At 42.1% G+C, this 25,700-nt stretch overlaps 1 protein-coding gene across 1 annotated transcript in view; it reads left to right on the top strand.

Moving 5' to 3' along the window:
* CCN6 (cellular communication network factor 6) overlaps positions 1–23,563 on the top strand; it is a 50,169-nt gene extending 26,606 nt beyond the window's left edge. The window contains exons 2-6 of the mRNA XM_054971603.1: positions 12,502–12,556; positions 18,482–18,765; positions 20,850–21,092; positions 22,546–22,739; positions 23,282–23,563. Of these exons, the coding sequence (XP_054827578.1) occupies positions 12,502–12,556; positions 18,482–18,765; positions 20,850–21,092; positions 22,546–22,739; positions 23,282–23,563 (1,058 nt within the window). The remainder of the gene's footprint in view (positions 1–12,501; positions 12,557–18,481; positions 18,766–20,849; positions 21,093–22,545; positions 22,740–23,281) is intronic.
* Positions 23,564–25,700: the final 2,137 nt, after the last annotated feature.

Consider the following 25,700-nt stretch of genomic DNA (forward strand, 5'->3'; position numbering starts at 1 on the left):
TATACTTTGCTGTGTGCGATGGCATTCATTGTCTGAAATAAAGTGGAATTTTATTGTGTCAAAAGGAAGATGATGGTCAACAAAATGGATTAATCTCACGTTTTGAATTTCAACAAGTATAAAGAGAAGAAAAATATCCCCCTCAGATGTTCACTGTTTACATTATAGTAGTATAATGCATGCAAGAATTTGGACTAGAATGCAACAGAAATTTCTCTGTTATGACTTCAAATGTATGGTACCTGATTCCTCAGGGTGTCTTCTTAAACATTGGCAGCCTCCATAATCTCAGAAGGATAGTCAAATGGAATCTCTCATGCCACTCATGAAACTCCCTGTAGCTCTTCTCTGACAGGTCTTCAGCTCTTTTATACTCCTTTGCCCCTGCCATCATATATAAATAGGAGAGCAAAAAATAACAGCTTGCAGGCACAGCTGAAATTTAGCCAGCCAGAAGGCTCAATTGAAGGGCTAAGCCACCTGCTCACTGTTTCTCTTAAGCAGCCTGGATGCCATCATTAAAAAATTCAACTGCTCCCCTCCCCAAACAAACATATCAGGGAACAAGAAAGGGTTTAGTTCTACAACAAGGACCAGAACTTCATAAAATATTTGCAAATGTCACTTGAGACAATTGATTGAACAGAAAAGATACCAACACAATAAAAGGCTGCTTGGTCACATAGTCAGGTCATGAAGTTCATAGCAATTGATAAAAAATTAAGTGAGAACAAAGGTTTACCATTGAAGGACTTTTGCACACATGACTACAAAGCAGGGGGGTTTGGGCAACTGTCTTACTGAATGCCAACCATGCATGAGCAGAATCTTATTCTTCATTCTGAACCATAGAAAAACTTTTAAGAGATAGAACATTGGATTGAAAGTACAACCAGACATTATGAGCTTGATGAAGACACATGAACTTTGCTGATTATCATTGCACCTGATCCTGATGAAATCAGACAATGTTGAGCCAGGTGATCTAGAATTGGACTGTAAGAGACAGGTGGGGAAAAATAGCAATATACAGCAGAAGAACTGGACCCTTGGGCGAGTGGTAATGCTATGAGGAAAGTTTCATGCAAGCTAGAAAGAAGAACTGCCCTTGTTCGTGCCCAGCCAGGGAGGTGATCACAACTTCACTCCAGCAGACCTCCCCACCTGTGGGTGGGTGTATGTGGAGCATGGACTGGCCTACCCCCCCATTGTCCTCTCTCCCCTGCCTTCCCTGGCCATCTGCCCGGCACCTTAGACACCAGTGGTGCTGAGGGGGGTGCTGGCCTTTCCTCCACACATGGGTGGGACCCCATGCCATGCTGCCATGTGAAGGGGGGCTGGGCAGGATGGGGGCAGTGTGCAGTGGCAGCCTGCATGGGATTCACGGAGCCTCGCACCATTCAGGGGCCAAGCCACTCAAAGGGGCAAAGGCACCTGGTGGGTCCTTGGGACCAACGTTCCCCTGGTGGCCCAAGATTGAGGACCATTCCTAGGGATGTGCCATGGGGCTTCCACAGAGGGGAGTGGGGGGAGAGGGGAGCTACTGTCAGCTGCAGGTGAGCAATGAGGCAAGGAGGGACTAGTTGTTCGACCCAGACTTTATTGAACTTCCAACAGTGAAGAGGATGTCTGGCTGTGTGTTGCCACCTTCTCTCGGCTGGAATGGGAGCTGTGCCTCTTTGTGCAGTGGTCCAATCCACGAGGGCAGTTCCTCATGCTGCCTTCTCAGGAGCATGATTGAGTTGTGGGCTGCCCAGGGAATGACTCCATGGGCAGGGCTTGAATGGCAGCTGGGAAGAATCACCAGGAGTTGAAACAGCCATGCTCCATGGCCTCCCTAATGGGACATGATCTGCCTGAAAGAGAAATGGAGACATGTGTGGCAAAGGGCAGGGCCTCATGAAGGCCACAGCCAGGTCTACCATGTCCCAGGAGGGTATCCATGGCCAAGGATGGTGACAGTGGCTCCATTGCCACAGATGCTGCTGGCAACCAGATGAGGGTGCCCCTCTAGCAAGAAAGTGCTCCTTGTCTGCATCTGGATGTTCCACAGCTGAGTAGCTGCTTGGAGCTCTGATCCTGTGAGGGAGACAGTCATGGAGTTGTGTGCCTGCCATCACAGGAGAGTCATGAGATCAAGCACCCCTGTTTCTGCACTGTGAAACTGTGCTGTATCAGCTGCCCAGGAGGTGGGGAGAAGCCTGGCTGAGGAAGTCTGAATGGAGCTACAATATGGCTGCTGGAAGCCCCCCCCCCGAGCATGGCTCCCTAGGTGACCACCTCTGTGGCAAGCATAGGCCATGCCGGCTCGTGGGAAGGGGCTGTGCCTCCACCCCAGTGAGTCACAGAGGCCAGTGTTGGGGGGAATGGTTGGAGAAAAGGGGGGGGGCTGGTGTGAATGAGCGAGCTGGGGCTGCCACCTTCCCAGCTCCTTCTTACCTGTTGGTGCACCTTTGCCCCTTCCTGCACAACTTTAAAATAAAAACATTATAACGTATTATTCTAATGATCCTTATCACCAGGATAATTAATTAAAATAGCCCATATTAATAAATTTATTTCCAGGAGATGCAGTTCAAAGGATGCTGATTACAAATATATGATATGGACATATCCTCCAACTGAAAGATTTTGGATTAAAGTGTTACAAAAAATTAGATGAGTGATGAATTTCTATCTGTCAAGGGACCCCAAAATGCTTATTTTAGAACTTACCAAGTGCCATCAATGTACAGAAGTATGGTTTTAAGACTATAACTGCAACTAAAATATAGACTGCAAAAAGCTGCAAGTGTATTAGATATTTAAATTTAAAGTCCTCCTGGATGCAAAATATTTGGTTTAAAGCAAAATTATCTAAACTAACTGAATTGTCCAGTTGAGAGAAGGCAAAATAAAGAAATTATCATTTCTTATGATTTCTGATTCAGAGAGTTAAATAAGAGAACTGATTGTTACATTTTGTAAATGTTATAATTCTTTAAATTGTTATATTTAATAATATAATAGTTGTTGTCATGAGAATATTGTACAGGTGCAAGCTGTAAGTATCATAATGATTTATAGTTCACGTCTCATTGAACTGTGTTAAACATATCTTTGTTTATTACTCATCTCACTGAAAATGGAATAAGACAATGGTTATGAAGCTTTTACTCAATTTGTTCCATGGATTTATAGAAATATAAATAAGATACGTGTTGTTATGTGATTGCATTTACTGAGATTTTATACACACACACAAACACATACATGATCACATCTGCACACTGCTATGATTGTTAAATTGTTTTGAAAGGTAGTGATGCTTTATTGTATTTGCCGTATGCTGACAGGCATTTCATTTCAGGTTGCAGTTACAGATGTTTAAACACAGCTTGTGGGATACTTTTAGAAAAATTCTTATAAAATCAGGAGCTGAAGTGCAGGACTAACAGCTTTATACTGTATAGTAACTAATCAGACCTGAATTAAACATGGTTTCTGATTTGTAAATTTAAGGGTTTCTCATGAGAAGCAGAGAATTAGAAGGGTGTGTGTATAGTGACTCACAAACTAATGTTATATAGGGTTGCCAACTCTGGGTTGGGAACTTCCTAGAGATTAGTGAGTGGAGCCTGGAGGCATCAGAGTTTAAGTAGGGGAAGGATCTCAGAGGGGTATAATGATATCGAGTCCACCTTCTATAGCAGCCATTTTCTCCAAGGGAACTGATCTCTATTGCCTGGAGATCAGTTGTAATCCTAGGAGATCTCCGGGCCCCACTTGGAGGCTGGCAACCTTAAATTCTTATATGTACTTGAATTATATCTGCTTGTTGGGACCGGACTGTGACCCAAACCCTTTGTGCTGGCAGAATACAAGAGTATGTTTGTGAAATGCATGTATGATAATGTTACTACGATGCTAGAGTAGACTACAATGGCAAAAGCCCTTTACTGGGAAACTCTGAGCAGACTGGAGAAAATAAGTGGCACTGTGAGTGGTAGTGAGGGTGGAAGAGATTTAGTTGATCTTAGCTGATCTCCTGTTCTCCCATGACGGTCCAACATTATGTCAACAAAATGGCCAACACAAGTAAAAACACTACCATTGGAGTCAGTGGAATACCCCAGATTCATCCACTATTCCATACTGGAAGATATGACTGACTGTGCAACCAATCATGGCGCAGTATCAGGATGGAGTACATTAATCTCAGGAAGGGAAGCAAGCCTTTAAAACTGTGGGCCCAAAAGGGAGAACTTGGATAATGAGGCACTTGTACATTGTACATGATGAACACTTTCACAAATAAACACTGAAGAGTGAAGACCAAAGTCGGAAGGAAACCACATTAGCTGTTGCCATGCTAGGACTAATACAACAGCCACATTTTAAAGATTGCATTGCAGAGGCGTATGTGGGCGAAAAGCTGTGGGCTCTTGCTGACACTCCGCTTATGAATTGTTGTACATAGGAGAAGGCATGGGGTGGTTTTTGTGTTGTCAGCTTTCATGTTGCATGCTGCATGTTGATTGTGTTTTCAATGCATGAATAATATAGGGTGAGTAACATGGTGCTGTAACGCATTATCACCGAACTGTGGTAGAAATGGATGTCGATGTTGCTATCATATTTTGTTTCTACTGCTTTTTGTTGTTTCTGTACTGACCTTTGTGTTGTAGTGGTCACCACAGCTGGGCCCTAGACTTGGCTTGCCAATTCTCTTCTTGCTGGAAAATGTCTCCTATGAATGGTGTTAAAGTGCACTGAAGATAGATTAGCTTCATCATTAGTATTCTGAATGTTCAAAAAAGAGAGGCATCATTACCCAAATTATATGTTTCAAAAAGAGTCTTTCACACTGGGGCAAACTGGAAAAGAACATTTAAACAGAAAGCAATTTTCTCTATTTGCCATTTTCTGTATTCCCTTAAGTGGTGCTGAAGAAAAAAGCGTTCCTTGAGCTTTACACTAATTTCCTTTTCTCTCTTTAATCCAACTGTGAAATCATAAAACTTACTGTTTATGCCAATGCTTTGTCGCCATGGAGACACTCATGATGTCATGCATTTATTCTCAAGAGAAGGCCTCCCTTGCTGCAAAACAAACAGGAATAAGGCCTTTTGAATGAGAAATTTCTATTAAAACAGTTAGCCTTTTCATTCTTTGTTAATAGCAGGATCTTTGATATGCATTCCAAGACCATTGCAATGATACCATTTTGATTATTTAACGGAACTTTGAATGTTACCTTTACTTCACTCTTAGTACTCATCTGTAGATTTTGATATCCCACCCCACATAACAACATATTATTTTATTACTGGCAGTTACATCAGTATAACAACAGGCTCATATACTACTCTTCTAGACAGATTAGTGCCCACTCAGAGTAGTTAACATAGTTTTATTATTATCCCCCTGATACACCTAGGGGTTGGGGTGAGAGGAGTACCTTACCCAAGCCCACCTGCTGAGCTCATGTTAGTAATGTGATTGAACCAACAGAGAGCTGATTCGCAACCTAACCACTATGCTACAGCTGCTCTCCTATTGGTAGGAAGTCTTTACTTTGCAGCACCAAATAGCCATTAGTATTAGATCTACTAGTATGCTTATCAACATACACAAAATACCACACTAGCTTCAGTAAATGTAGCTCTACCTGCTTTCTCCCTTTCAGAGCTGTATCATGCATAATGAATTGTATACTAAGGTGTGGGCTTCTGGGCTGTACTACATATTGAAGGTACAAGGGTTATACTTTGTAATGCCTCCCATGTGAAAAGACCCGTACATGTTACTAAAGTAGCATATCACAGTGAGGGCTATACTAAACTTTCTTAGTTATGTCCTAGTTCACTAAAAGGGAACCTTTTAAAAAATGGCCTCCAGCAGAAATCTGAAACAAAGCTATCAATTCACTGATGTTTCTGTAAGAAATACACAGCTCTCTGTCTTTCCCCATTTCTTGTGGTGTACAAAAAGGCCGGTTTTGTAGAAGTGTACATAACTAGTAAGTTGTTTAATATTTTCCCCTATTGTTTTCTCGTATGGTGGTGAAAATTCATCATTGATCTCATAATAAACCACCTAGATTTGAGCAACAGCTATTACAGCTATAGTATTATTGTCTTACAGCTTCAAAATTGTATTCTACAACTAAGAGAATTTGCAAAAGAGAAACTGTAGTTGGCAATCGTGTGCCCAATCTACATCTATAAATCCATCTCCTTTCCTCCCCTAATTTTGACAGCTGATACCGAAAGAAAATGCTTTTATGCTCACCCTCTTGCTACCATTTCCATGGAAACTGAGCGCTTGATTATCCATTCACTCACATTGGTGTAAATGAATAGCATAGTAGTAGACTGATGTGTATTTGTGGACAACTAAAGTATAAAGGGAACAGGGCTTTCTGTCTTTTATCTGGATTTTAACAGCATACACATCTCATATAACTGAAGTATTCAAACATTTGATACCAGGTGGGCAGGGACAAAGTTTGTGTGAAAATGGAAGGTTAAAATATGTATCTCAAAATATAGCAACTGATGTTCGACTTTTTATTTAGAGCTTTGGAACAGACTCCCCACTGCATCAGGTGCAAAGGCAATGGGGCTTGGGACTTTGCAAAAATTTTTTTGAAAGCAACATAAAAATTGTATTGTCGAAGGCTTTCACAGCCGGAGAACGATGGTTGTTGTGGGTTTTCTGGGCTGTATTGCCGTGGTCTTGGCATTGTAGTTCCTGACATTTCGCCAGCAGCTGTGGCTGGCATCTTCAGAGGTGTAGCACCAAAAGACAGAAGTCTCTCAGTATCACAGTGTGGAAAAGATGTTGGCAGGTCATTTGTATCTACTCAGGAGGGGTGGGGTTGAGCTGAGTCATCCTGTAAGAGTTTCCCAGGGTGTGGAATGCTAATGGCGGGAGGCTTCACTGTATCCTGAGGAGGTTCTTTTGCATATGGATTGGGGCTTGATGTGCTAATCTTCTCTGCAGGGCTATTGTTGAGTATAGAGTGTTTTGTTAGCCTGGTGTTTTTCAGAACTGGAAACCATGCTCTGTTCATTCTTAAGGTTTCTTCTTTCTTGTTGAAGTTTTGCTTATGCTTGTGAATTTCAATGGCTTCCCTGTGCAGTCTGACAAAGTAGTTGGAAGTGTTGTCCAGTATTTTGGTGTCCTGGAATAAGATACTGTGCCCTGTTTGTGTTAGGCTATGTTCAGCCACTGCTGATTTTTCTGGTTGTCCAAGTCTGCAGTGTCTTTCATGTTCTTTTATTCTTGTCTGGATGCTACGCTTTGTGGTCCCGATGTAAACTTGTCCACAGCTGCAGGGTATACGGTATACTCCTGCAGAGGTGAGGGGGTCTCTACTGTCTTTTGCTGATTGTAGCATCTGTTGTATTTTTCGGGTGGGTCTGAATACTTCTTGAAGGTTATGCTTTTTCATAAGCTTTCCCATCTGATCAGTAATTCCTTTGATATATGGCAAAAACACTTTTCCTGTAGGAGACTGTTTTTCCTTGGTTGTTTGATTCATCCTGGTTTGATTGCTCTTCGGATTTCATTTCTGGAGTAGCCATTTGCCTGAAGTGCGTGGTTTAGATGATTAATTTCCTCATTGAGAAAGTGCAGCTCACATATCCATCTTGCACGATCCACTAATGTTTTCATTATGCCTCTTTTCTGTCGGGGGTGGTGATTGGAGTTTTTGTGTAAGTACCGATCAGTGTGAGTTGGTTTCCTGTAGACCTTGTGACCTAACTGAAAGTTTGCTTTGCGGATGACCAAGGTATCCAGAAATGGGAGTTTTCCCTCGATTTCTTTCTCCATTGTGAATTGTATGTTCAGGTGGATGTTGTTGAGATGATTCAAAAACCCCATCAATTCTTCCTCCCCATGGCTCCAAATGATAAATGTATCATCCACAAACCGGAACCATACACTAGGTTTGTGGGGTGCTGATTGTAGAGCTGTTTTTTCAAAATGTTCCACATAGAAGTTTGCTATAACTGGGCTGAGAGGGCTCCCCATGGCCACCCCATCCATCTGTTCATAGAATTCGTTACCCCATTGGAAGTAACTGGTTGTCAGACAATGATGGAATAAGGCTGTTACATCGTCTGGGAAAATCTGATTAATAAGTACAATTCTCGAAAGCTTATGCTACAATAAAATTGGTTAGTCTTAAAGGTGCTACTGGACTCTTTTTGATTTTGTAGTTTGGAAATCAGTTGTCGTACTAGGAGATCTCCAGGCCCCACTTTTTACATTGGCAACCAAAGTTGACTAACATTTTGTGGCACTGATAGCTTTTCCAGATGTTTTTCTGAACTATCTCCCACAGGCCTTCATCAAACTGCTGGTCTACTGACTTTGCTATTTTATCACACTAAAAGTGCAGATGGAATTCATATAGGCTAGACCACAGTGAAACAGTCACAGTAAGTGACAGTATGGAGGAAGAGGGGTTGCCTGGCCCAAAAGCTTCAGAACATTTGGGTGCTGTTTTGATCTTTGGCAAAGGGTATCAAAATACCTAAACCCATCAGTGGGATCTTGGCATTTCAATATCTTTTTAAGAACTTGCAGCATTGACTGCTGACTAAACATAATTATTCCAGAGAGCTAGTCTGTCACTGCAAAATAAAATATTCTTGTGATACCATAAAGTTTTAGCAAATATTTGCTTTTGTAGATCAGAATACAGACCATCACAAAGTATTTTCCTAGAGTAGCAGATATATACATATATTGATACAGAGAAAAAACTGTAAACATTGGAAACAAAAGGCAACACATTGTGGAAGTCCAGTCTGTGACAGTGTGCAAGCCCAAAATATTCGTGTTTCCTGCTTCTGGTTTACTCAGAGCAGGAAAAACATTTGGGTAAACCCGAAACCCGATGTGGCAAGCCGCTTCGGGTTCAGGTATTTAAGCCGATTCGGGATTATTAGGGAAGATTCGGCCATTGTTTCCAATGGGAAATGCTGCTCCCGGCTATTTGGGGACTGGGGGGGGCGTCATTTTCTTCCCTAATAACACTAAATTTGCAGGAGACATTCTCCCAATGCTCCTCTCATGGCCACCCAAGATTCAGAGAGATTGGACCCCCCAGCTGCCTCCTATCTCCATTGTTTCCTATGGGAAAAATTGGGTGGAAGGTTCCCATCAGGCTGGGGGTGGCATTTTGCAAGCAAAATGCACCAAACCTGCAGAGGACCGTCTCCCAACTCTCCTCCCATGGCCACCCAAGTTTCAGGGGGATTGGACTTTGGGGAGCCATGTTATGGCCCCTCCAAAGAAGGTCCTCCCAGCCGCATTATTCCCTATGAGGACTAACTTCACGCCAGAGAATCACAATAAGAAAAAATTGATTAAAAATACACAACAAAACCATATGAAGCAAGTGAGTGAGCAACTAGAAGTGAACTAATGAACAACCTCCTTCAGTACAGCCAAACTGATGAAAGGAGATCAGCTTCACTCCAGAGAATCATCTATTGAATTCAACCCAAGCCAAAGTGAACCATGTGTTGAAAACTAGTGGGCTGTTCTAGGAGGCTGGGGGTGGCATTTTGCAAGCAAAATGCACCAAACTTGCAGGGGACCAACTCCTACCTGCCCTCTGGAGATCACCCAAGCATTAGGGAGACTGAACTTCGAGGGGCCATGTAATGGTTCCCCAAAGAAGGTTGACCACCACCCCAGCCACCCCACTTCCTATTGGGGAAAAATCCAGACTCCCACAATAGAAACACATGGAATGTGGCATCCATGGCCACAGGCAGAAATCCCTCAATAAACCCCCCAACAGCCCAACAAAACCAAAGACAAACTCCCCCAAATTCCCCAGCACCCCCAGAGCTGGCTGGCCAGCCACTCTCCAGGCTTCCCTATGGGGCCAACCATCACAACAGAGATTCACACACACACAAAAATCAATTTTTTTTCTTGGTAACAGCAATAAATTAAAAACATCGCACCACTGTTAATGTACAGTCCTAGATTAAATCAACCCCCACCATCGCACCAGAGAATCACAAACCAAAAATAATTTTTTAAAATTTCATTTCTTGGATTTCTGGGAACAGCATTAATAGCACATTCAAATCACAACATACAGTCCCCCACCTTGAAACAAATTCTAACACCACACCAGGGAATCACATACCAAATTTTTTTTTAAAAAAAATCTCACTTCTTGGATCTCTGGGAACAGCATTAATAGCACATTCAAATCACAGATCCACCTTGAAACAATTTTTTTTTTAAAATACTGTTCTCCCAGAGAATCTTCCAATCAGGAAGGGAAGAGCTGCTTGCTGCTGCAGCGACTGGCTCTTTCAGCCAGTTTCCCTTCCCTGATCACCTCCCTCTCCCCTCCCTCTCTTGCCTCTCTCACTCCCCTCTTCCACCTCCCATCAATCGAAAGCCGTGGGGAAGAGAGCTCTTTGAAGCTTTTTCCCTCTTGCCGCAGCAAGGGAAAAAGGCTTCACAGAGCTTCCCAAAGCAACCCGAATTGCTTCGGTTTGCTCTGCTTTGGGTTTCCCAAATCGGGCCAGCTCTGCTGGGGCCAATTTACGAATCACAGATCAACCCAAATTGGGGTTGATTCAGGTTTGCTTCGGGTTTCTGAAACCCAAAACGCACATCCCTACTATGCAGTGCTCAGGTATCTACAAGATAAGCATTGGTGACCAATCACAGCTTCAGTAACAGGTGATAAAATTTTTCTCAATTTGCTAAGCTATTTGAACACCAGCAGCACAGCACTTCTTTCAGGGTCTAGTTCCTTGTTGCTGGCTATTTTGTTACTGTTACTTTGGGATTTAGGACCCATTCAGCAGATAAATCAAATTCAGAGTAATCTAGTGTTGCAATATTGTAATGTGGAAACCGGCATTCATGTGGTCATGCGATGTGGGAATTAATAAGGAGTGAAAAACTACTTTAACTTTAATGTGCTGTCTGGTTTGTTAAACTGCATATCTATAGCATTTCATTGTCCAATGTTTACAGGGTTTTCATGTAATTTATTTACAAAAAGCAGCTGTAAAGGAGGCTGGTATGGAGCCTGGGGAAAGGTTTTTGTTTTTAACCCTATGTCATTTGCCAGTCAGAAATATTCTCTGGGTGCTTTGTGCCCTGGGAGGGAATAAGCATGTATGTTGATGCTTCATAGGGCACAGTCCTAACCAGATGCCAAGAAGCTCAACCTTTCCTGTCAGATAGGATCATGCCCAGCAGAAGATTACTCCATAATAATGGCACAAGTTTCCCAGCTGATATCTTGAAGTTCTTTTAGTCCACTGGCCCTGGTTGCAGTCTATTTAGGGTTGCCAAGTCCCCTTACCCTCTTGGTGGGGGGAGGGGACAATGACAACAACTTGGCATTCACCCTTTTAAACTCCTCATGCATGTGTGAAGTGTGGGAGCACTCCAGGGGTAATGGTGGTGGTGGTATGATGATGTCACTTCTGAGAAGTGACATCATTGTGGTAGGCCCGGGAACTCTCCTGCACTTTGCAGGGGGCTGATTTGGGCCCCAAACATGAGTGACATTGTTGCACAGCCCTGAGAGTGCACCCAGAAGGCTTCTTCCTCCCCACCTTTCTCCCCTGCTGGCCATGTGAGTGGTGGTGGGAGGCAGAGGGTGGGAGTGGGGGATCTTCTGCCCCCACTGGGAGCCCTAAGTTCATTAGATAAGTCAGATCTGGGAAAATGTAGGGCAGAGGAGTCTCAGGCAGACATGCCCTAAGGAATGAGCTATTTGTAGTAGGATTGCCAACTCTGGGTTGGAAAACTTCTGAAGATTTGGGGGTGGAGCCTGGGAAGGGAAGAGTTTGGACAGGGAGGATGGAGCTCAGCAGAGATATGATGTCATATAGTCTGTCCACCAAAGCTGCCGTTTCCTCCAGGGGAACTGATCTATATAATCTAGAGATTAGTTGTAATTTCAGATTGTCAGACCCACCTGGAGGTTAGCAACCCTCATCTGTAGGTACAATCACCTCACACTCTCCAACCCCTGTGCTTCTCCCATTACTTTAAACCTGGGTTGGGAGAGTATGTTCTGGAGAACCACTTCCAGCCATGGCTTATTTATTGTATAGATGGCCAGTAGTTCCTCATGGACTTGAGCTATCTCTAAGAACAGCTCACCACCTCACCAGTTACCAAGCTGAAATTTCAAAAATGAGGACAATCTGATGCTTGGATGTCTGTAACTTTTTTAAAACAAGAAAAGTGGCTTTAAAACGGAGATGGTGAAATAATGAACACCCACCACCTTAACCTGGAGATTGAGCCTCAAAAGAAAGAGTTACTTGAAAGACTCCAGGGGAAGCTAGTTCTCTGTGAAGGATTCCAAATATGAATACGTGTGTGTCTATGTGTGTGTGCTGAGGAGTGCAGATTTGCAGAGGAGACAGAAGAGACTTTGTGCACAGTGTTGGCTCTGACACAGCTCAGCCTATTCACTCGCTTTCTGTTTCACTCCTGCCTTCACAGGAATATGCAGTGCCTTCTCATACCCGCCATCCTTATCATTTTTTGTACTCATCAGGTAAGTTTTCAGGAAATATTTCCTAGCCAGAATAAAAGCTTTCGTTTTTGCTCAGTGAGTGACATTTGCTTATGGAAATGGCTTGTATATAATATGGGGTTATGGGAGAAGCTTTATTGCAACATCTGCAACTTTAATTCTCTTGATTGAATATATTACATTTTATAAATAGAAAAATTTTCTGGAATGAAGTTTAAAAGATTTCAGTGGAAATCTTTTTAAAAAACAGCACAGAAAAAAATTCTCTCCCACAACACAAGTAAACATCTTTCCTCTCCTTAGTCGCTTGCTGTGGTGCAGCAGCGCAACCTACAGAGAAACTGGGCGTTAGAAAGCTGTCTTCATTTTGTTGGTTAAATCTACTTGGGCAATAAATACGGCCCTGTTAACATGACAATGTGCTTATTAAGACAATATTCCCCCTTGTCAAAATTAATCTCCAGTTTTCTTCTTCTTCCTATTTATAAAGCTTTTAAGGACTATTAAATGTTGGACTAAAAACCCTTGTCTATTAAGAAACAAAAACAAACACACTGTTATTATTAATTCACTTCAGAATCATTTCACTTAATATACCATTTTCTTGAAATGATTGCTACACAACAGTTCTATTTTTAATTCTGCGTGAAGGAATGAGAAAATGGAGGGAGGACTGTGTCAAGTGGGTGAATTAAAAAAAGAGAGACTAGGAAAAAAATTTAAAAGAATGGGTTGTTAAGAGATAGGTTTAATATATCATATGTCATGAAATGATAAACCTCTGAAGATTTCTAAGGGGAACTAACTGATAGATTAGGTCATTCATCTTTATAATCTAAGAAATATTTTCATATGTTTTGTATTCAAAACACTATTCTTTGTTTAGCTGGTTTTTCAGTATGTGTATTTGTCATGCCTCAGGTGGGGTGAGCCACCTTACGCTGCCACCACTCTGGGATTTAGGGTCCCTTGGGAAGGCCCAGAGTACCCTCCCAACCCTTTTGACCTCCGTAGCTTGGCCAATAAACAGGTGTGAGGACCCAGCAGAGTAACAACAAACAAAAGGGTTTATTTACAAGGAGGTCAGTTAATATCAAACACACAAAGAAGTAAACAAGGTGCCTTAGCAACAATAGATGGGTTAAAGTAAAATAAACAAAAGGCCCTAGCGCGACTGAACTCCCTGTCCCTCTGTCTGCCAGGCCTGTCTTCTCACCCTATCTGGATGAGGGCCTCTCACCCTAGCAGAAACCTCCTCTGACCTACTCCCTGGGAGAAAGAACGCAGGCTTTTTCCCTTTCAGGCTTATATAGCACTAGCCCCCTGTATTCTGATAGGCCATAAAGGGCACCAAAACATCCCAGGTGCTCCTGGGAATTGTAGGCAGGCCCTCTCCCACTGCTAACAGGCTTCTGAGGCCTTGCTAGGCCTTCCTGATACAGCCAGATCATGACAGTATTTCATATTCAAAGTATGTTTTCCAGACTTTGGCATAATTGAAATAATATATATGTCAGATTTCACCCTGGGCATGGCCTCGCCGAATGCTGGGGCACCTGATGTCAGCTCCTGGAGGTCATCAGGGAATATGTGGGGGCCTGCTCTGTGGAAGGAGGGGAGGTATACCTCACCCTTACTCCCTCTCTGTCCACTCGCAGGCTCACTCAACCTGACTCGGCCCCTGCCTCCACCTTTCTCTCCACGGTCCTTCACCATCCTCTCTTCCTCACTCATTCCTCCGCCAACCAACCTTCACACACCAACTCCACATTTTCACTCCTCCTCTACAACCCACCCTGAACCCTCTGCTGAGCCTGCCTTTATAGGGCTTCTTCCAACTGCCTGCCCCTCCCTTCCTCCCAGGCTCTTTCCTATCCCTGATGCCTTCCAGCTGGGTCTGCTCTCAGGTGTTCCCTCTCTCATCCCAGTTCTCCTGTTCTTTCTTGCAGGGCTGAGTTAGATGTAGCCCAGGTGGGGCTTTCCTCAGGTGTTCCCCCTTTCCCTCTTCCTTCCTCTCTCTTTCTTCCTGCAGGGTGGGTCTGGAAGGCCCCTTCCAGGCCCAGTGGTGCAGCCTCCTCTGTCTCTGCTCACGAGGTGCTGTGCCGGTCTCCTAGGCTTCAGTCGGCTCTTCCAGGTGGCTGTTGCTGCTAGCTCCCCCTTGAGCTTGTGCAGATGCTTCCAGCCCCCCTGCCCTGTCATCAGCTTCTCTGGCAGGCCTGCTTGCTTCTTGCCATTTGGGGCATGGGAGGGTAGTATGCACCTGGCTGGTTTCTCTCTCTGGCTCCTCTTTCCGTTCCCTTGCTGCCGGCTGGAGCTGAGCCACTTCCCTTGGGCTTCCTGTGCCTGCAATTGGCGGTCCCTTGGCCTTCAGGTAAGGGGTTTGTGGCAAGTCCGGGGTCCTTGGGGTGCTCCACCCCGGACAATATATTGTGGTATGTTGTGCTATATCTGTATGGGTAAGTTAAATGCAGATTTTAGTCACATGATCTAAAAAGGTAAAGGTAGTCCCCTGTGCAAGCACTAAGTCATTACTGACCCATGGGGGGACGTCGCATCACAATGTTTTCTTGGCAGACTTTTATTACGGGGTGGTTTGCCATTGCTTTCCCCAGTCATCTACGCTTTACCCCCAGGAAACTGGGTACTCATTTTACCAACCTTGGAAGGATGGAAGCCTGAGTCAACCTTGAGCCAGCTACCTGAACCTGGCTTCCACCGGGATCAAACTCAGGTCATGAGCAGAGCTTGGGCTGCAGTACTGCAGTTTCGCACTCTGCGTCATGGGGCACCTATAGTCACATGGTCTACAGGTGGCCAAAAGTTAGAACTCAATGCCAATTTCCAGTGGACCACTTAACTCCTGTTGGATGCCAAAAGTTTTGCAAAAACTGTTGGAGTAGGTGGATATTAATCTAATGCAACAAACTACTCCTTATATATTAAGCATGAGTATACCCTGGATCAATTACAATTATTATTTATGCCTTAAATTTAAAACACACTGGTAGAACATAAAAATTCTACTTAAAAAAAAAGATACTATCCAAGACTGAAACCAGCCCACCTCTGGTCCATGATACAATACATAATTCATGACTGGCCAATATTTTATGAGAAACCAAATATTTTGAGAGAAAATCCTTTCCATAAAGGTTGAATCATAGTGATATCTATTCGTGAAGGAAGTAATTATCACATCCTTTGCACTAAATAAATATTTATGAGTATTAATAAATATAGTAGTTTTCATAATAATATGCTGATGAACGAAAAACAAACTTTTTCACATTTTCCCTGATTTTTTAAAAAATCCATAACAGCTGGCACATAATGTCCATATCAAGCTAATATTATGGTATGAATGAAAAACTAAAGCTTTCTTTTAAAGAAAAGTAATTTCCAAACAGCCAAGATACTATCATGTTGCATCTGAGCTGTAAATTAATAATGAGTGTAAGGAAGTGATTTCATGGAAAGAGATGATATAGGTATAGGCATAAGGAGTAGCATGTCAAAGTATGAAGGCAGAATGGGAGGAGACAAAGAGATTTGATAGCTGGTGTCAGACAAAAGCCCTGTCCAGATGGCCAGTTGAGTATGTGTGTGTATGTATGGGAGGAAGGTTCTAAACTTCTGCCCCTGTTATCAACTGCCCTGTGCTCTGCCCCTGCATGGAATGCAGGAAGCCCCTGAATTTAATGGGATCTTCCACATGACATCATGCTCACGGTGAGCATGACATGGGGGTGGGAGTGGGGAGGCGAGGTTCCCTTTTGAATCAAACCAAAGGAAAACCTCCTTTGATTCAGCTCAAAGAAGGAACTGTGGGGTCGTTGGGGGCAGAACATGCAGTGACACTCCACTGGAAGGGAGGGATTGAGTTAAGTTCAGCCTTCAAAATAGATAAGGGGCAGAAGTGAGGAAATGGTGGCAGCAGGTAGTGGTGCAGGGGCAGGGCATGTGGATGCTGTTCCCACCCATCCTCACACCATGGCAGGGACATGTTTTCATGCCTCTTTGGGGAAGCAGTCAAAGTACAGAAGTGAAATTGGTATGGTGCCACTGCAAATGCTTGAGTGGAAGGAGTGACATGGTCATAGATACAGGAATGAGAGGTGAGTGTAGCAGAAGGATAGCAGAAGAATATTAGCTATTAGCATTTCCCTAATATGGCTAATAAATAGCTATGGAGAAGAACTGTATAGGGTCCTCCTTTCAGAAACATCAGAATTTACATCTTAAGCATTAAACCTGGGGGTGGGGGAAGTTAACATTCCAGTGTGTAGCTCTTTCCCTGAAAGATTCTTATAACTTTTCTATGGAAATGCCCATCTGCTTAGACTGTAAATGTTGTGTTTAAATAAACCCTCCCTTGCCAGGTCTTCTTTCCTCTCACTGATATTATTGAAGCTCTTCCAGCTATGTACCCAGTTCTCAAATATTTAGCTTGTGTGTGGTGTGCAGTTGGATGGAAGGACTCATGCACAGTCCCTTGTGCTTCCTGATTAGCATCTCCTGAGTAAGTTGCTCAGTGTCCTGTGTACTCTCCTGTGCGCACACACAGTTTCATTAAAATTAGTGGTATCATGCTGCACCTGTGAATATTTTCATGGGCAAGGGAAGGCTCTAAGCATTCTTTCCTGTTAACTGCTCAGTGGATGCTATACAGAACAGGTGCCCAACAGAGAGGACTTCTTTTTCAGCTCGAACAGAAAATAGCACCAGTTAAGTCCCATACAGAAAGCCATGTATGTTGTTACCCTGTATGTGGAATCAGTATCATGAGTGTGCATGAGTATTCAGATACTGAGGGAACATAGGAAGTGTATCCAGGAAAGACAGGGGCTCCTTGCCCTGAGACAAGCCCCTACTGCATAAGGAAGTCTTGTCTCTGTGAAGAGAAGAACCCAGCAGTTGGTCCCAGTTGTTGGTATTGTACAAGAGGGGACCAATTAGGGCTGCCATGCCTCTCATAGAGCTGTATCATCACCAAAAGCAACTCCATGCCAAAACTTCTTGGCATGTGGATCCTCCATGTGTACCCAAGTGGTACAGTCCTACGAAAGAAGCAATACATTTGATTAAACCCTTAAGAGTCATTGGGAATAGCCCAAGTGAAACATTTCTTTTGGACAAGTCACCTATAGTCCAGTTCAAAGAACCAGTTTTTGCTGCTCCTGTGCAAACATTTGTCTGTGCCGGGAAAGCTAAAGCAATACGGTTGCACAGGGAAGCTCCACTTGCTCCTAAAGTCCTTCTCATTAGAGAAGAATAGCAGTACTTCTGCCATGAAACAAACCTGTTGTGGTGCAGTTATATTTTACAGAGGAAGAGGTTGATGCCTGGTGTTACAGTGGCTGTGGCTGCCACAGTGAAATCTGTTGGAAAGGTGGATATATTACCTCCTTGACCTGGTGCTAGGACCTTAATGCCTGAATTTATGAGACTGTCTCAGGGCTGCAGCTGACAGGACTAGGCTGAAGAAGAAAACATCATTACTCTGTTACATTTAATCCCCCTCTCCCCCCAGAGATTTTATAGGGCAGGTGGCATATACATTTTAACATTAAAATAATAACAACTTTTAACATGCCCATTAGCCTCAGTTTCCAGCTGTGTAAGAATGCTAAAGGGGTGTTCATGTTAGGAACAACTTTGAAAAGAGTTTTTTGATCATGAACTACAGGTTTTTTGAAAAAAGTTTCAGTCTTAGCACGTCTCTTTTTAGAAAGTAATGGCTGTGTGAAGAAATAGGAATGGAACATAAGCCTTTGAGGGACATGGTTATTGTGTAATGTACACTACTGCAGCCTATAATGATCCTTTGTGATAAAGCCCAACACATCTTAATAACAATACAAAAGATATTATTTAAAATCTTCAGCACTTTTATTTGATGCTTTCCAGCTCTCAGATAAGCCCACCTATATGAAAGTTTTCTTGCAGGGTACCAGGCACCAGGCAGCAGCAAGGAAAGACTGGAGACAAATCTGCAAAGAACAGTGAGGTTCATCGGCACAAAGAGATATGCCATTGGCCGTGCAGATGCCCATCTGTGCCAACCTGCATCCCTGGGGTGAGCCTGGTGAAGGATGGCTGCGGATGCTGCAAGATGTGTGCTAAGCAGTCAGGTGATACCTGTAATGAAGCAGAGGTCTGTGACCCTCACAAGGGGCTTTACTGCGACTATTCTGCAGATAAGCCTAGGTATGAAACAGGAGTGTGTGCATGTAAGTCTCACTTTTTTGATGTGTTTTAAAAATCAGAATGATAGCAGGGCTTGCAGAGAAAGAAGAGTCCAGTTTGTAATAGCCAATGAATTGCATAATTGCGTTACATTCGTGTTTTCTTCTGGGGAAAGAGAGATGCATAGTGGTTAGAGGGTCAGACTAGGGCCTGGGAGGTTCAGGTTTGAATCTTTGGCCTGCCATGGGAGCTCACTGGGTGACCTTGGAGCAGTCACACACTCTCAGCCTAACCTACCTCACAGGGTTGTTCTGAAGATAAATGGAGGAGAAAGGCTGGGAAATGAATGAATAAGGAAGACAATAGTGTGGACCTCTTTCTGGAATAAAAGAATGACACTTTCTATTTGTGCCAAGCTGAGCCAATTAGACACTTTCTATTTGTGCCCAAATTGGGCACAGGGATAAGTCTGCTTTAACACACTAATTCATTGGTTCTCAAACTGTTGGTCAGGAGGACCCAAAAATGGGTTGCCAGACTCTCACAGGTATGGTACAAGGCCTGGAAGGAGAAGAGGGAATAGGGTGAGCTCAATAGCAAATCTGGGTTTGATGTAAATTGATGTTGAGATTCCTGTGGTTTATGATGATAATGAGGTAAATAGGATGGAGTTATGTTGCAAGTGTGCCCCAAAATGTACAGTAAGATTAGAAGTGGGTCCCACTTCAGAAAGTTTGAGAACTGTTCAGCTGTTAAAAATCCAGGCATTTTATGAGCAATTCCATTGGCTGTTTTCACACGTTTGTTAATGCCTCCAGAAAATCAAGCAAAACTCATGGCATGATAGTGTCTTCATTGCGCGATTTCCTGTTTAATGGTGTGACATCAAAAATTGTGCCATTAAATGAGAAATCGTGCTATGAAGACACCGTCGTGCCGTGACGTTTGCGCGATTTTCCGGAGGTTTTAGCTGTGTGAAAGTGGCCATTGTCTATTTTAGTAGACTTTCAGAAAAAAGTGAAAGAACTGATGAGATAATTGAGATTGCTGTCATTGCCCCATTTCAGTACAAAATCATGCTACATTTCAATAACAACTAGTTTGTGAAACCAGAATTCAGCTTCCAGATGACAAATACTGGTTTCATTACATTTTCCTTGCAGAGACCAGCTGGTATCCTGGCTTGCACTGAATGAATGAAATATGGGGCAACAAACCAGGATGCTCATGTGAAAATGTCTTTAAGACGGGGTTCTCTAATATACCATCAGTAGTAGGATGGCCACTGACCAGTTACTTTAATTATACCATGGCTTTGATCGATGTCTGAGTCAGACCGCTGGTTCATTGACTACTCTGACTGGCAGCAGCACTCTGGGAATTCAGGCAATGCAATGTTTTTTTCCAAACACTTGCACCCCTTTAAATGGCGATGCCAGTGACTGAACCTGTAATGTTCTACAGTTCAAAGCATGTGTTCTGTCACTGAACATGGCCTTCCTCTTATTGTCACCATAATCAGTTACATTGAAGGAGTAGGTGCAAAAATTTCAAGCAGAGTTAATGTTTTACCAACCACAACTTTTAGATGGCATGCAAATTGAAGAATAAGGATATTCCTATATTATGAGTGAGATCCAGGTATGAGACCTGTATCAAAGTAGCATTGCCAGAAATCCTATAAGGTGGAATATAGAAATAACTTTCAACATTAAAGTACTAAGTGATATTATTAATAGATGTCAGTATAGCAGTTGGGAAATATCTTATTTTATGATTATGGCCGTTTTCACATGGCTAAAACCACTGGAAACTCATGGCACGACGGCGTCTTCATAGCGCAATTTCCCATTTAATGGTGTGATTTCTGATGTCATTGCGCCATTAAACGGGAAATCACGCTATGAAGACGCTGTTGTGCTGCGAGTTTTGTGCAATTTTCTGGAGCCATTAACAGGCGTGTGAAAACGGCCTATCTGTAAATGAGTATCCTAAAGGGATACCCCATGTATACTTAATGTTCGAATGGTTCTTTATTGTTTGAATGATGTAAGCTGCCTTGTGGAATTTTAGCTGAGAGCACAGGCTATTCATGTTATAAATAAACAGTTTGTTTTCACTGTTCCAGATATGATTGCAGTGGGCTGTGAGCTCAATGGTATGCACTATATCAATGGCCAAGCTTTCCAACCCACTCCCCTATATAAGTGTTTGTGTGTGAATGGTGCAATTGGATGTACACCTGCATTCATCTCAAAGTCAGCACCCAATAAATGTGCTGTGCTCATGAATGGAAGGAAATCTGGACATTCCAAATGTGTTCCAGGACAGCAGAAGGAACAACAATCAACAAGTTACAGATTAATGCCAGGTGTGCAAAGCTAAAGTGATCACCTGTTTTATGCATATTTTGATTTTTTTTTGGAAGCAGCTCTTTACTATTTAAAAAAAGAGTAATTATTTTTATCAATAGGAACCAGAACTTTTTAGTGTTTCTTAGATAGCATAAAAAAACTATTTAACTTTAAAAAAAGCTCTTCTCCCTTGTTGGCTTAAATGTATGTGAATGCATTGTATACCAGAAGTCATTTCCCCCAAATATGCTATACTATTTTTGTAATAGTCTGGAATTTATTTTTATTCTTTATGTTTAAGACTTCCAGATTTTCAGATTACACAGTCAATATTATCAGAAGAATATCAAGCAAACTAGAGATCCCAAACAGGATGTCTTGTAATACAGAAAATTGTTTAAGAAAGTAATGACAGTTTTTAATTCACAACCTGGGCAGCCTTTTTGATGTTACTTTTTTAAAAAAATCTAGAAGCCCCTCATAGATTATAAATGGGTAATACTTCAAATAAGGCAGGTCACAATATGGGAAAAGACCAGAAAAGACAGAATCAGATGGAACAGTAGACAAATTTCTACAAAAATGTTGAGAGCTTCCATAATAACTAAACAATAATTCATATGCAATTAATGCATATTTTGCATAAAATAACATGGTGGAAAGTTAAAATTCATATTTTCCATATTCTTGCCAAATGCCAGCTTTAATATTTACTACTTTTCTTGCTTTCCTCGTGCACTTTCCTGCTTAACAACATTCCTTTTTTAATGCAAATCTTATTTTATATACTATAAATATATAAAAAACCTGACTACTCTGTAACCCTCCGTTATTTATTTCAGATCTGTGCCAGGCTTTTAAATTTGCTTCCCGTACTGCGATTTTTAAGCTGCTGCTTACTTCCCAGGTACCCTCACATTTCTGCCCTGTCCTCTAAGCTGTTTCAAATCCAATCAGTCACTTTTTAGATTTTCACAGGATTTCAAATCCTGTGAGTTATTCTCTAGATCTTCACCAGGATTTGCTACATGGAGATTATAAAAGCAGGTTTAAAGAAACCCAGCTTATTAGAGAACTGATTTCACAGTACTGTTCTGGTAACTGCAAGACTAGATGCCCCTAATCCATTTTAGACAGGTACTTCAACAGTCTAGCCCAGATTATAAGAGGTCTTCAAGGTTAAGCTTCCTTTCTGCAGCAAACTCAGGACGGAGTCATGACAAACTGCTTTGGTATTGGGGAATTGCATTGGCAAATTCCTCTAAAATTTTATAGGGTATGAGTCTGCACAAATCCATTTGCCAGTTTTTGTAACAAATCTAGGGAAGTCCAAGAGGAGAACCTGCAGTATTTCATCATTATGCACTGTGTCTTATTTTAGATGGCTTGCCATTGAATCAAGACTGGGGATCTGATGAATTCTACTATTTTAAAACTTAGGTTGATGTGCCATATATTTCTATCTCCTAGCTTTCAGAAGCGTGCCACTTGTTTTGAAGAAGAAATGCCTGGTGCAGGCAACTCCATGGACACCTTGTTCTCAAACCTGTGGTATTGGTATATCTGATAGAGTGACCAATGAAAACAGCAAATGTGAAATGAGGAAGGAAAAGAGACTGTGCTATATTCAACCATGCCAAACAAAATTTCCAAACATACTGAAGGTAAAGAATAGTACAGAATAACATTTCCTCTTCTAGCAGAAAGCAGCAGTTTACAGAACATTAGGTTTTAAAGAAACCAGTATATGAGTTTGTCTGTGTATTAAGTATTTGCTATCTAATTATAGGAATATGAATGGGTGATTTTATTACTGCTCTGAAAGGGGTGGGGAAGCAGTATTTATTGTGGATTCAGGTGCCATAAACTGGATTACCAGCTTCCACATTCTTGTCAGTTTTCACCAGTCCCAAACTGAGGGCCAGACAATCAGGTATCAAAGGTACTGGGATGTAACCAGTCTCAGATCTGAAATGCAGAGGCACCAAGGAAGCATTTTTCATTCGGGTGGGTGTCACCAGGGTCTTGGAAAGAGCAGAATATTGAACCTGCAAGTGCTCAGATTTGTGAACATTTAAATTACTCAAAATCCAGCGACCTTGAGTTGAAACTGCAAACTTGTTTGCCTTGATAGAGCCTAAATGCTACTGCAATGTAAAAAATAAAAAATGTACATTGAACAGATTTTATTCCTTTATATTTTAAGATTCCTAAAGGAAAACCATGCCAGCCTACATTTCAGCTCCCCAAAGCAGAGAAATTAGCCTTTTCTGGATGCACAAGTAAAAAGAGATACAAACCTACCTTTTGTGGAATGTGCCTGGACAACAGATGTTGCATACCCAACAGGTCAACAATGATTACTGTGCAGTTCGACTGTTCTAAGGAAGGATCTTTTAAGTGGAAGTTGATGTGGATCATATCTTGTGTTTGTCAGAAGACATGCAAAGACCCAAGAGACATATTTTCTGATCTCAAGCTTCTGTAAATATGTAGTATGATTGGGAAGGTAGTCAAATGCCCATTAAAAATTATTCCTAAAGCAGTTAATGGCAGTGGCTAAAATTGCAAGTACTGAATGAGCCCCGCTTGCCATTCAGAAGCTCATTCATGAAAGATAGAGCTTGCCAAACATTTGTCCTTTGTCTTTTCCTCTTCCTCTCCAAATATCTTTACTGCTGCCATTCACAGACAATTACAAAAACATATTAGAGTGGCAAGATCCCATATATGAAGACTGGAATAGTGTGCCTAAATACATCATCCATTTATGTATTAACTTCCTTTAAAAATAACAAGAATGCATATTCCAGTTAAATATCTATAAACTCAAAAATATTTCTAAGTTTTCAAATGCAAAGGTAGCGTGTACAGAAAAGGAGTAAAGGAATCCTAGGGAAAAGTGGTAAATACAAGAACAAAACAAAACAAAACGCTCCCATCTTATTTCAAGCCATATCTGTGGTGTGTGCTAAAAGCTAATGGAACACCTGATTTGTTGTTTTTTTATAAACCCTGGTCTCAATCCAGCTCTACTTGTTCTTTTATAAACCCTGGTCTCAATTAGCACTACTTATGTGCAAACACAATTCAAGCCAGTTGTTTCAACCATATTCCTATAAACATTTGTATCAAATGAAATTTCAAAGCTAGAAGATAAACAATTATTTGACCCCTCTTATCTGTGCAACTATCTCTCCTCCTGTTCCGCCATGGCAGGTTCCCTCATGTAGACAGGACCTTCTGAGGATTCGGCCCTGCAATTGGGCGAAATCAACAGCTACCTGCACACGTGCTTTCTCTGTGGTCAACCCCCCCTTATAGAATGGCCTACCTGAGGTGGTCAAAAAAGGCCCATCTTTCCTGAGTTAGTCAGGAGTGCTTTTTGCCCAGATTAGAGCCCACTATATCATAAGAAATAGCTCAGATGCCTTGGTAGGGATGAGGTCTGAATGCTTCGCTATTGGGTACTGTCTGCTGCTGTAGATATGTGCCTACTAGCGAGTTTCCACACTGCTAAACATGCCATGAAATTAGTTATGCTTTGTTTCGGATAGATTTCATCCGTGTTCTGGACTTTATGCTTGTTTAAAAAATGTTCTGCCACCATTTCCTATTGTATCTGTTTTCCTGAATGTCCTAACTGTTCTTTGCTATTATGCAGTGAATGTCCTAGCTGTCAATTATATTGCATTGTCATTTGCGCTGCTGTAATCCACCTTGGATCTCAGTGAGAAATGCAGACTACAAATTTTAAAAAATAAAAAATAAAACCAGGAATCATCATCCTTTAAGAGTGATATTCATTGCAGGAGGTGGGGGTAGTTAAAACCTCTGTGCTTTTGCAAGGAGTTTTGGGTTGTTGGTTAGCATTCAGCAATGGTATCTCTCCTTCCACCAACTCATTTTGCTGCATATGTTGATCCAGCCTCTGAGAATTCCTGTGTCTTAATCACAACCTTAACATTATCATCACATACAAGTTGTGTTTTCAAAATAAAACTGGTAATTTTATCTCAGGCCTATACTAATGATAATTTTTTTCCCCAGCCTCTCTCTCCCTTCATTACTCAGGATAGTGCTGGATGTCATGAGAATGTATCCAATTCAAAGCTTCTGAATCCAATGAAAACACTAACAGTGTATTACATGTTTATTCAAAAGTCAGTCCTATTTTGTTCAATGGGACTTGCTCTCAAGTATGTATGCATAGGATTGAAGACTAAGCAATACCCCTTGCAAATATATGGGGGTTTAGAAGATGTTTGAAGCACAAGGCACTACTGGCCAGCTAAGTGCTTAGCAGGGGAAGAACTGGCAAAGCGCCTGTTTTCTCTGTGCAGAGCCTGATTGCTCAGATCTGGCCAATAGCTGCAGGAAACTGCTCTGCCCTGCCCAGGGAAAAGAGCAAGAAGGCAGAAGGTAGCAGAGATAGAAGGGTGCTCAGACGTCCTCATTTGGAGCATCCTCCTTTGGTTTATAAACTCTTGGCCAGAGTGCATGTTTGAGCTCACATCTGATTCATGCTAGTGGTTCATAATCCAAGAAGTGAAATGTGCACATCAGTTTGTTCATGCATGCGGTCTCTTCAGCTGCACTGCGGTGATTTACAGAACCAAAAATAA

Source organism: Eublepharis macularius, chromosome 1 (genome assembly GCF_028583425.1).
Source record: "Eublepharis macularius isolate TG4126 chromosome 1, MPM_Emac_v1.0, whole genome shotgun sequence".
Lineage (NCBI taxonomy): Eukaryota > Metazoa > Chordata > Lepidosauria > Squamata > Eublepharidae > Eublepharis > Eublepharis macularius.